This window comes from Solea senegalensis, linkage group LG9, assembly GCF_019176455.1.
Source record: "Solea senegalensis isolate Sse05_10M linkage group LG9, IFAPA_SoseM_1, whole genome shotgun sequence".
In the NCBI taxonomy this organism is placed as follows: Eukaryota; Metazoa; Chordata; class Actinopteri; order Pleuronectiformes; family Soleidae; genus Solea; species Solea senegalensis.
Genome location: NC_058029.1, coordinates 9,965,321 through 9,978,081, shown reverse-complemented (window position 1 = coordinate 9,978,081; position 12,761 = coordinate 9,965,321). Strand labels below are relative to the sequence as shown.

The window sequence follows — 12,761 nt, the reverse complement described above, 5'->3', positions numbered from 1 at the left end:
CCACTCCCCCCCTCCTCCGTTTAAGGAGAGGTGCTGTATCGAGGGAGCTCATCTTTGGAGCTTCTGAGGTCACGGCATCTGCTTTTCCTTTTAAAATCTCACTCACTGCTCATGTGTGAGGTTAAATCAGTTAGTCGGCTGTCAGGAGCTTATTGTGGGGCGAGTTTTGAGAGAAGGATTAAACATGTGATCCGGGGTGGTGGTGACACAAGTGCTGTAAATGTGCATTTGTTTGCAATGTTTGCTGTAACAGTGAAATATGTATTGATATTGTTGTGTCTCTCAGTAAAATGCTCGGCCTTTAAAATGTGTGTTTTTTTTGTTGTTGTTTTTTTAATAAATGTGACCATCAAGGGAAATTCGATCAAAATCAAAACATTCATTTTATTTTTTTTAATGGGTGCCTTATCTTTTAGTAATATCTGTCCTTCCCTCCCTTACAGGAAGTTGCACCAGCAATTCGAATCATATAAGGAGCAGGTGAAGAAGATGGGAGATGAATCTAAGCAGGCTCAGGATCAGAAGAGTGAAGCCCCAATCTGCGGGATATGCCACAAAACCAAGTTTGCCGATGGCTGTGGCCACCTCTGTTCATATTGCCAAACGAAATTCTGTGCTCGGTGCGGAGGACGAGTGTCTCTGCGGTCAAATAAGGTAACGCCGCTTGCAAACTTGGACACGTACACACACACACACGCGCGCGCACGCAGAAACATACAGATGTCCTGTCCTCAGGCAAAGTCCTCCTGATGCTACTCTTTGAAATCCAAGGTTATTAAACATTGCAGTGAAATCATAATCTGGGAATTGAACCAACTGTGTCTTTAATGGCCGCTAATGTTTTATTTTTTATTTTTTATTTTTTTTTACTGATAATGAAGCTCAGTCCCTCTGCATGCTTGTGTTCTAATTCTGTTGTGTTGACGTTCATGCTTACTGTAACTTACAGCTGTTCAATGTCACCACTGGAGGGAACTCTTCCACCTTTTCTTTCCCCATTAAGGAAGCTGCTATAATGTGACACTCCAGTGCTTAACTACCCTCTGTCAAATCCTTCCCTCAGACTAAGCCGGGGCTTTTAGTGTTATAGTGCTTAAATTTGAATCATGAGCTTGAGTGTTTTTATGTGATTTGATTTCATCCAAGCCCTCGCTGTCAGAGTATGTGAAAATGCCACCAGGACCCGCTAATGCTATTCTCAATCTGTGTGCCACAATCTACCCCCACCCCCCCACCCCCCCTGTCTGTCTTCCTCTTCTCTTTCTGCTGCATTCCTGCTCTCATGGAATTGCAACAGGAGGACAAAGTGGTTAGCAAATCTTTTTTCTGCATTTCTCCACAGACCACAGTCTGTACACTAGCATTGTTCAGGGAATGCTACGATGTACTCTCTGTATAAACACATACAGCAGCCAACAGTGACATGGAAAACTCAGGACAAAAAATATCCTCGGTCGCCTGTGAGTTTGTTGTTGAAAAACGAAACAAAACAGAATAAAGTCAATAAATTAACAAATAAATAGGATTTTTATTAAATTTAAAGAATTTTTTTTTTTCGTGTGGCTTTAGAAGACGTTTAACAAAGCTGAAGATATAACCTAAATTATAATGAACGATAAATAGCTGATTTCCTTGTACACCCTTTAATCTCAATATTGGTGGTTAAACAGGCTTTCCTTTAAACACAGGAGAGGAGTGGTACACTAATGTGCCAGTAAAGCAAATCTAGAATAATATAATATTATTTTGTAATAACTGTCAGTGGTTCAACGATGACCACGCTTCATACTGGTGTCTGGCGGTAGTTTGTTTCTCTTACACCGTCGACAATGTGAAAAATTGACTCAAGTGTACAAACTATATGTGACAAGAAACAGAAATTGTTCAAGTCATTTTTATTAATATTTATCCCTTTTAATGTTGGATTTAGTTGTATCACCATGAATTTGTTACAATCATATATGAAATTAACTTTAGACAGTTACTGTAACTTTAAAAAGTCGCTCAACTAATCAGACTTTGCTAAAAGATCAGTAAAATAACACACCCAATCCAAACTTACCATCATACACGTACAGTATAGTCCTACATGTACAACAGTATAGATTATGTAGAGAAAAGCTATATTGACTGAGTCGATGTCTGTATTGAATCCCCTCCGGGGTGATCTATATCTGTGCGACTAACTAATCAACTTTAGAGTCACAAAAACAGCTAGATGCACACACATCATAGGGGGGTCATATCATTGTCCATGAAGAACATAGATTTTCCATGGTGGCCTCAACTATAATCTGCTCATGTTTAGCTACTGGAGCAGTAACTATACAGTCCAGAGAGCCCACACACACAGGACAGAGATGCACACTATCACTTTTCCATCGATGCAACTGCCCAGTTGAAAACACTGGGAGAGACCTCTCTCTTCTGTTGCCCACTTGAGTTGTACAGGCAGGCTGCCATTGTCCCCTGGTAGATAATAGCTAGGAGATCAGTTACCGTGTTCTACAGATGGTCTTGAGTAATAGCAGTGGCAGCAGGCTGGCGATGGATGGTGATGGGGCACTGGCAGCGAGGCCATGGGATGTGCCTCAGAGGTAATGCCCACTATTTACCTCGTGGTAGCCTTTCCTGCTGTCACTCAGGGTCACCTGTGCACATATCGTGGGCCACACACTCTGACCCTGATCGAGTGATGTCATGTCAGGACGCTGCAGAGCTGTAGGATGAGATAAAAATCTACAGTATGTCATGACATTTGCATTATACTGTAGATGTATCTTCACCAGAGGGAGGGGAGGGTTCAGTGTTGAGAAGATGAGGTCAGTCAGGGGAAAAGAGAACCAGGGTGGAAATGAAGAGGTGAGACATACACATTATGTATTATCATATACACTGATAACTGTATCAGGACTGACGGGGACTGTCGACTGCAGTCAGCAGGGACCAGTGTAGGTGTGGGTGAGAAATTTTAGGTGAGATGAGACGCGATGCACACAGCATACAAAATACCCTGTACACTAACTTGTACTGAAACGTTTATTTGCAATATTTTGGTACTAGTCCTATATCAGGCTGAAACAAAATAAAATCTGAGATTCCTTTTTGTTGTTTGAATAAAATAGATCTAAAAAGTTTTAGTTGTTGGACTTAAATTCTTCTTATTTATTTATTTTTTTTATATACACATCTGTAAGGAGATCACGATGTGATTAGATTACTGAGCATTTGGAGACTTGGGTTGGTTGAAGTCAGTTATTAGACAGTTATTTTTCAATTCATTATGTACATTTCACATTAATACGTCACTGAAATGTTTATCTGGACACTTTGACAAAGAAATGGTACAAGTACAGAAATTAGAAGGTTGTTGTTTGGGCCGTGACTGTGGTATCTGATAATTATATATATTATAATAAGTCAACAGTGAAGACTCTAGAGGGCTTTTGTTGTTAGTTTGGCCCGCCATGAGTCTTGTGATGTTTTTGCTAATGAGTTTGCTCTTTGGTTTCTCTGCCACCAACGAAGGCACCACATTTTGAAACCGTGTGTCAGTGAAAGAGGTGGTGGTGGTGAAATCTGTTCTTTTTCCATGCGTCTACTCTTTCCCTCTCTCACAGATGGTGACAGCAGTGGCGAGAGAGATCTTGTTCTGTGAAACACCATTGAATATTTACACGTCTCTCTGTGTCTGGCTATCAGGCCTGTGGTGCGCTGGAATATGATATAGAGAGACTGAGATTTTCAAAAGCTAAGAAACACAAGCTTTGACAGATGTAGTGGCACCATCAAGAGTGCCAGGTAGCTTAGGCTCGACTGTAGATACTGGAAGCATAAGTGGCTTTTGGGGGCATGGGAAATATAAAATGCCTTTGATGTAGATAAACTGTGTGTCACCGATGTGAAGTCTTTGGAGTCGCTGCTTCACATCGTTTCCTCTGATGTGGCTTCAAAAGGGGCCTCAGGAATGGACCGTCTCCGGGGAGGAAGTCATTTGTGATTAAAGCAACTCCTGAAGATGTTACATGTTCTTCTCGGGAACCCTCAACGTCTCTGTTGTAAAGCAGACGGGGGAAGGACAGCAGAGTGATGTATACAGCCGCACATGTTGTGTATTTTTAGTTTATGCGAGTCGGGACAGTGTGATCCTCGTGAACGTCATGTTGGTGCAGTAAAATATAATATAGTCCCTAACAGCACCACAGAGATCATTAGCATCATGACACTGTACCTTATACCTACATGTCTTCATACTGTAGAGTTAAATGCCCAGAAAATGATTTGGTGAAATTTCAGGCTCCTCAAAATGAAATGGATATTGTAGCTTGAAAATGTGCGGCTCAGTCTACAGTCGACATTATTTCGAGCTGTGGTTGAGATTTTTTTTTAATGTTTGCCTCGAAAGATGCACAACTGTGCATTTGCAAACTGGCTGTTCAAGGACTTTTTTAAAACGTGCTATAATGGCACTGTTACCTGTATTTCCCCTGATACAAGAACATTCTGCCTGTCTTATACTGATAAAAGAAGATGGAGAGTTTTTAAGAAAATCAAGTAGAAGGCAATTACAATTATTGAAATTTTAAAGTGCCAGTTAATTGTTTATGCGTTTTTTTTTGTTTTTTTTTTTAAACTGCCCAAACATCATTATTATTAACACGTTGAGGCTCCAGTAAAGGCTAATGGCAGCAGTGTTTTATTATGGTTTTACTGCTTGCTTCATTAAGCAGTGGTGTTAATGGGTACTATGATAAAACGTGACAGGTGACTTGCTTAACAACGCTATAAGAAGGTGGGCATCCATTTGAAGTAGGCATTAAAGGTAACTCTAAAGGTCAGTAACAAATTCATTTTTTCATAGAAGAATGACAAATACATTTTAATCATATGGCTGATCATTCGTTTTGGAGCTATTTTTGGCCCACTCTGTAACCATTTCCAGTTGTTATTTTGAGACACTCTATTCCCACACCATGTGGATGCAGCCTGCACTCTCATTCACACTTTGTGACTCGTGGTCACATGATCTCGTGCTCCTGAAGCACCATGAAGAGAAAACGCCTTTTATACCATGTTGTCATGGTATAAAAGGTTGTTATGTCTTGTGTGTTATTAAAGATCAGAGTTGGTGAGACATAGTGTGAAATAATTCTATTTGGAATTTAGTCTAGAGATCTGTAATCAAACATTGAATTAGCATGAAACCATATGGGGTGAAATTTGACAAACCTTTTAAATCTGGTTGTGTGACTACATGTTTTTCTGTTATTTCTTTCTTCCTGTCCATTGTGCAGCTTGTTTGTCTATTGATTTTTTAGCTAGTGGAGGTGAAGTTGTAGACCTTTATGCTTTATGTTTATGATATGTTTATTTGTTTATTTAGTCGTAACCTGTTTTGAGTGAAGTTGAGCTTGTTTGTCTGTTTTGTTTTTATTTTGTGTTTAGAATCATGGGTCATCATTTTGTTGTTGCATGTTGTATAGGTTAAAATGAAATCTCAATAAATTCTTAGAAAACCCCCCAGATAAACTCGAGTTGGAGTCCTAAAAATAAGAAATATAGAAAGAAAAAAATGACAGGGAAAGAGACAAGTGAATAATACAACAACAAACACACACACAGAACAGACAAAATAACAACAAAAACAAGTATCACACAATCAGACTTTCATTATCAAACAGGATAAAAGAATGATGATTCATTAATGATTGCACTGTCAGGGAAAGTGATCAGTGGTGAGTTAACATTCACTGAAGCTGTGATATAATCTACAATTAATCCGATAAGCAGATGTGGGATTTCAGAACAGCCAGAAAGATTAACTTTAGTGAAAATGTAATGGTTCCATATAGAGGGAGCTTTATATATATATATATATATATATATATATATATATATATATATATATATATATATATATATATATATATATATATATGTATATGTATTTATATATATATATGTATATGTATTTATATATATATATGTATATATCTGTGTATATATATATATGTATATATGAAGGCTGTTTTTGGGATATAGATTTGGACAGTGGTGAAGACAGTGAGATGACAATGTGCGCTTCTCACAGAGAGAAAAAAGAACCCGTGTCCGTTTTCCCTGCACAGTCGCGTTTCTCCATCTTGCCATTGGACGGTGCGCGTGGAGCAGAGCTGGGACGCGCCGCATGTGTAATGAGTCTCTCTATCAATTCCAGCACAGACCTGACTCTGTGTGTGTGTTACAGATGAACTGAAGGCAGGCAGCGGTGCGTGTTGGCAAACGTGATTTAAACGCGCTGCTGTTAGTCTCACACGTTTCGTCTCCTGCTTGTAGACCTTTACTGACATTGAGTCTGGGTTTTTTTTTGTTCTTCCTCCCCGCGGTTTCTCTCATAATATAATAAATGTAGGTCTTCGGATTGTGTAACCGCTCTGTTTATAGAGGCACTGGATTATATTGTTGGTGTTGGATTGGACTGGACTGAGTGGCCGCTCCGTGTAACCTTCACGGTGTTTTCAGACGCCGCTGTCCGACACGCAGCCTTGTGTCTGGACACGGAGCTGTCCGCGGTGCTGAAGGTCGGAGCACTTCCTTCGTTCTCGGGAGCCGCAGACAGACGTCAGCGCACGTTTTTAAGGGACTTATTAACGGCGATTTTTCCGCACAGGGATTCCGTTTTCTACCAGAGACACCATGGGTAAGACGAACGAGCATGAGACTGTGAATGCATCGCGTTTTTATTTATTTTTTTCTTGTCAGAAATGTCACCCATTTCGGCAGGAATCTATATATAGACTGCTGTTGTCATTGTTTTCTCCAAAAAAAGAAAAGAAAAAGGATTATGATCATTGATTTATTTTTACTGACATCGTATCATATCTGTCCAAAAAAAAACAAACCCTACAGTGATGTTGATGGGGAGGGGATTGTGATTCTGACAGACATCGACCATATTTTGGATAGTCTCTCCCCCCCTTCCTCTCTGTCCCTTAACTTCAAACAAGGAACTTAAATATTTATTAAGTCTATTATTATTATTACTGGCGCGCAAACTAAAATTAGAAGCTCATTAAAATGTAATTCACCACGTGCAGCCAGTGTTTGAGCATGTGAATACAGGCCTCCCCTTTCACTCCCATTGGCCGCCTATAATGAATCAAACCAAAATGCAAAAGTCTTGCTTTATACACAGCCTTTATTGCTATTATTACTTGATTTATTTTGTGGTGTTATAGAGGAGACTCTCTCATCTAGGAAGTCAGCTTTGATATAAATGTGCATTATTAAATGTCTGGTGTGCATTATCATTGCACACTGTGCAGCTGTGACAGTGCTTTGCTCCGGATTGTATAATAAGTACCCTTGATCCCTGCATGTGTGCGTAATCTGGACTCGGTCCAGACTAGGATGTTCAGAGGGACACTCCACTCTCCCGAACAATGAGTCTTTAATGAGTGGTCCAGTTCACCTCAGTTCAGGTAAAGGAGAGAAACACCGAGGCAATATGATACCTATGACATTTCATTTACCACCACATGAATATTGCAGCATGTGCCATCTCTCTCTGCTTCACGTCAGCTTTTTTTTTTGTCTTTATTAGAATCACTGATTCAAGGCAGTGTGTGTGTGTGTGTGTGAGAGAGGAAACAAAGGCATTTTAAAGCATAGAGGTCATGATTACGTTGGATGATGCCACCATGACGCTCACATCCTTTATTTTAACTCTGACACAGTATTAATGAGGCAGTGGTGACAGTTTCTACTTGAAATGTATCAAGGGCCTCCTGTGACGTCATTTAGCAGTAATGTGACACATGCCATTATGAATGAATGAATGAATGAATGAATTAAGATGAGATGAATCAGTGCAGAAAATGTCATTAATTTCATTTAATGTTAAAGTTTCCATTCGTACACAGACTGCGCTGCGCCTTGAAAGATAGTGCTGATTCACTCTGGAGCCTCTGTGAATTAACGCTGTAGTGCAGTTTAGCGGCCACAAGAGAGAGCTCAGTGCTCTCTCTTCCCTGCAAATCCAGCCGCTTCGTCTCCGAGTGTGTGTGTGTATGACTTCTCCAGGAAACATTTTGAATGGAGCCGACAAAAAAAATAACCGGGGGAACACGTAATCTACATCACCAGAGAGTGCCTACTGTATTATTTTCTGATGTGTTCAGTATATTACGCAGCACAGCACAGAGCTGTTCTCCTCAAAATGTAGATGACATTATCATTATGTGACAGGCGACATTGCCCACATCATTTTGCCATAGATGGCTGTAAGCTGTTGTTCATTTACATCCTTTGACGTAGTGCATGATTTGCTGTGTTTTGTATTGCAAGCCCATTTTTCTGTTGTTGTTGTAAGATCACATTTTTTCTGGTATCAATGAAAACAACCTCAGTTCTAAATAGAAAATATTTGACAGGAAATTATTTATTGATCCCATGGCGCTGGGTGTTTTATTCATTCACCGCCTCGGTAAACAGCCTATAGCACGTTTAATAGCATATGTATCTTCCTGCTGTTTTGCAGCGAGTGATAGAGGAGGTTTTTAGCTTTCTATTTTTAGCTGCACGTTCAATGACTATGATGTGTGCGAACCAAGGAAAAAAAAAATGGCCCTGCCTCAGGCCCGCAGCCCCCAAACTCATTTCCTGTGCTCAGCTGTGAGGAGCTAAACCAAAGTGTGTGTGTGTGTGTGTGTGTGAATGTGTTATAGGTTTCTGTTACTTTCACTTTTTTTTGTTACTACTGTGATAAAGCAGTATTAGTGTTTTCCTTGAATTTAGGTTATTTCCAAGATCTGAGGCATTGGTGAAGAGCATACTGTAGTTTGAAACCACATGAATCAAAGTCTAATCTAATTGATATTCCTAAATCTAATCTATCCATTCCTCATCCTTACCCTTAGTCTTTTTCCTCGTCCTAGCCTGAAATTCGTATTCCACATACCTTTCTGTCAAATGATAAACATCTATAAAAGCCTTGTGTGATATAGACGTTTGAAACCCTTCAGATCTCACTCACCAAAGTGCTCTATCATCAATTAAAAATCAAGGCTGTATTTATTACACAGACCATGTTTTGGAGATAGTATTAAAGCATTGGCTGTGACATTTTCCTTACTTTTGTCTAATATACTGCATAAATATCCAGTTCCAAAGTGCAAATCCAAACCCACACATTGATATTTGAGGCTCAGCTCGCTTTACATTTACTGGACGTTAATGTGTGCATGTTTTTTTTAATACAAATATGCTATTAGAACCTAGAAAATGTGGTTAATTGTTATTGGCAGACCACCGAGTTGCACGGCAACTGACTGTATGTAAATTGCAGTTTGCTGGAGTCAAAATGTAAGTCACCAGCTGCAGTCGTCGCTGAAGAAGGAGAACTTTTCTGTTAGTTAACCGTTCATTGATTAGATTGGATTATAGAAATTGCTATAAACATTTAGAAGTTGTCTCTAGCCACTACACACGTGTACATATGTGTAAAATCCAGGTACAGGAAGTGATGTGTGGTTATTAGCAGGAAAACTGGCCTTGGTAGCTCTAGGGTCTCGGCTGATGACTCATGGTTCACTGCAGAGCTCTGCGCGTGACCCCAGATAAAGAGGCAGTCATGGCCTCACTGGTTCCACTCCTCTGGGACACATAAAGCACAATTTGTAGCCTCCCTGCTCCATTGTGTGTCAGCTCACTTACAGCCCATCTGTAACATTGATGGCTGGTCATAAATGCCTTGTATGTCAATATCACATCACACCAGTACATGATGTGTGTGTGTGAACCCCCTTTTTTTTTGCTCTTTGTGTTCATTGTGCACAGGTGATTCTTGCTGTTTGTATATATATTTTTAAGAGCACATAAAAGCATTTATAATACAATTATGTATTTCCACATATAATAAAAAAACACACAAAAAGACAATATAAGTTCTATGAGAATATGAAGGAGAATTGCCTAAACTACCCTCCAGTACACAAACAAACATAAACCAATCATCGAAGGGCACTTGTTTCTACGTTTTTGCATTCCTTAGAGTTTTCCCACAGAATAACTAATTGAATTGTCTTTTTCCAAACATTTTTTGCCAAATGATCTAGTTTTCTATCTTTCAAATCACTCATATGCACACAATAGGGGAACGTTAGAATGTTTAATGTTATAATCCTACCAACCACACTGTGCACTTGTAGTTTAAGAAATGTGTAATCATGAACTCCTTCCCAGATTTTGCATGTGTCCTGTTCTAACAAACTAATAAGTAAGTTACTAGGTCAGTGTCTCAAATCTCTAGCAGATTTACCGCCCCTGAACAGACACGATGACTGAGCCAGACTGAACTGTGCGTTTGTGTGTCTGTTACTTCTTTAACTCGCTATCAGTCAATTCTTTGTGTGATTCACGGCTCAAAAGTGAAAAACAAGGCAAGCTACACTTTGACTAACAGTGGGTGAGGCACTATCCAGGGCCTCTGCTTGCACTAATAATGGTAATGCACTGACTCAGCACTGGAGCTGTAAAGGCAGGGGAATGTAGTGTGGGGTGGGGGTGGCTTGTGGGGGTTGCAGTAGCTCTTGGCTGCACTGCTGGCCGTCTGGCCTGTCAATCATTTGGTATGTTCCAGGTCCTCTCGTAAACACTTAGATATCACTTTAGGTTGCTCACGAGGCAGGTGTGGTCACCTGGAGTGTCACACATGATGACTGGTGGTGGTGGTGTGACACTCCAGGCTGAAGACTGACTGAGTGTGTGTGTGTGTGTGTTTGTGTTTATGGTGATCAGGGCTCCTGTCTGCCCCTCGATTTATGAGACCAATGTGGTGAGCTGGCTGTTGGAGCTGCAGTGAGGAGGAGATAAAGGCACAACATCACAGAGCAGTAAAAGCCTCAATCTCTCTGGCCCTCGTAGAGCTCAAATGTTGCTTTTCCTTTCCAGTTATCTTACCATAGTGCATTAACACCAATTACATAACCTCTACTTACTGTACAGTCCTCAGGTGACGTTGCAGTGTATGGAAAAAAAAGAACAAAATTAGGGTTAATAGTAATGTATGTGTGAAAAATGATATCATGTGCAGGATGGAAACTTTAGAATGTCTAATTTAAAATAGAAAGAAAATCAACAAAAAGGCTATATGGACTCACAGGCGCAATAATTATAGAACTGAACCAAGATCGTGTTACCTTCAACACTATTAAAGGCTGCTGCATGTGTGAAATACATCATTTTTAATCATCCTCTTCATCAATATGAATTGTCTGTTTATGAATATTATAACTGTGGGGTGAAAGGCAAAGCCCAATTTTGCTGATTTTTTTAATTGTTTGAATTTTAAAACCTTTTTTTTTTTTATATCCCGGATGAAGATTTTCCACCAGCAATATGCCTCACAGTTATGTGAAAGAACTACATAACACACTAATCATGTCATTGCATCTCATTTTAGGCTACGTTAAAAAAAAAAAAAAGAACAACTTTCAATGTTCACACATTAACACTTGCTATTCTCTGAAACGCAGGTTATGTGGGTATGCAACTTGTGCCGAAAACAACAAGAAATCCTCACCAAGTCGGGGGCATGGTTCTATGGCTCGGGGCCTGGTCAGGTGCGGGGCGTGTTTGAGGGCGGGCCACAGGGGAAGAAGGCCAAACTGCAGGACCCTTCGCTGTACCCCTACCAGGGAGCCTCAGGGGACTTAACACCAGCGTCAGACAGAAGCAGACCTCGCAGTGGGCTCCTGCCTAGACAGGGGTCCCTCGACAACGGGTCAGGGCTGAGGTACTCGGGACCAGGTGACGGATCCATAGACCGGTGAGTACAAAAAAAAACACTGCACACACCTCAGGCTCCATATGGGTTGTTGCATCACGATGTATGACTCCTAATAATTTTAACGCCGTTTAATGCAGACGCCATAAGAGTCTTTTAGAATTAGAACTGATCTATGACACTGTAATCCAGAACAGTGATTCAGGCCCGGCATAAAAGCAGTGTCTCCTCGCAAGACAGTCAAGGTCCCACATAAAACTGCTTGTACATGGAGCCCATGAGGCCTATAAAGGAGACAGAGACACAGATATTGTATCTGGCACTAACTCAGCAATTCTACAACAGTCATCCACCCACTCACTCGCTTTCTTTTCCACACTCACTCGTACAATACAACAGCACCACCAACACGTATGAACACAGTCGCTTTGCGGGCCAAGCTCAGCTGGCCTGGCCGGCTGCTAGAGAGTGCTCACAGTGATTCACACCATCTTTTCCCGTGAGGGGGAAACCTGTTTTGTTTGTGTTAAACTTGAGTCACTGCTTTGTCATTAGGGATGATTGTAATCCAGTTTGGACACGCAGACAGCGAACCTTAAAGATGAAGCAAAAACAGGACTAATTAGGATTCGGCACATTGGGATCCGTTTGTCCACTCTGAGGAGAAAACTCTTAAATGACAAAGACGACAAAGACACGCTGTGCCTGGTTGCTTATTTCTTGACGGTGATGTGAAGTAAGGCAGTTACTTTAATGTCCACATGGGGGCTCCTACCTCTTTTTCTCCTCCTCTAAAGAGAGCTTATAGTTAGAAAGTATGCACTCTGTAATTTATCTTCGCAGCAGAAAGCCGGGCAGTAAGACTATTCCGTCCATGCATCTACATGTTGGAGCTTTTATGGTAGCTTGAATCCTGGATTCAAGGAGAAGGTGGTGCTGTGTATCTACTGTGTATATATACCCAATGTTCCTCTTC

The 12,761-nt window shown here is 40.6% G+C and overlaps 1 protein-coding gene across 21 annotated transcripts in view; it reads left to right on the top strand.

Moving 5' to 3' along the window:
• rims2a (regulating synaptic membrane exocytosis 2a) overlaps positions 1-12,761 on the top strand; it is a 117,885-nt gene that overhangs the window by 22,111 nt on the left and 83,013 nt on the right. For 18 of the 21 annotated variants that reach the window (XM_044034576.1, XM_044034583.1, XM_044034581.1 and 15 more), the window contains 3 exons: positions 444-654; positions 1,298-1,309; positions 11,535-11,827. In XM_044034576.1, coding sequence (XP_043890511.1) covers positions 444-654; positions 1,298-1,309; positions 11,535-11,827 — 516 coding nt within the window. Of the gene's footprint in view, positions 1-443; positions 655-1,297; positions 1,310-6,255; positions 6,701-11,534; positions 11,828-12,761 lie in introns of those variants that run through there. The other 3 variants (XM_044034585.1, XM_044034582.1, XM_044034586.1) reach the window with 2 other exon arrangements.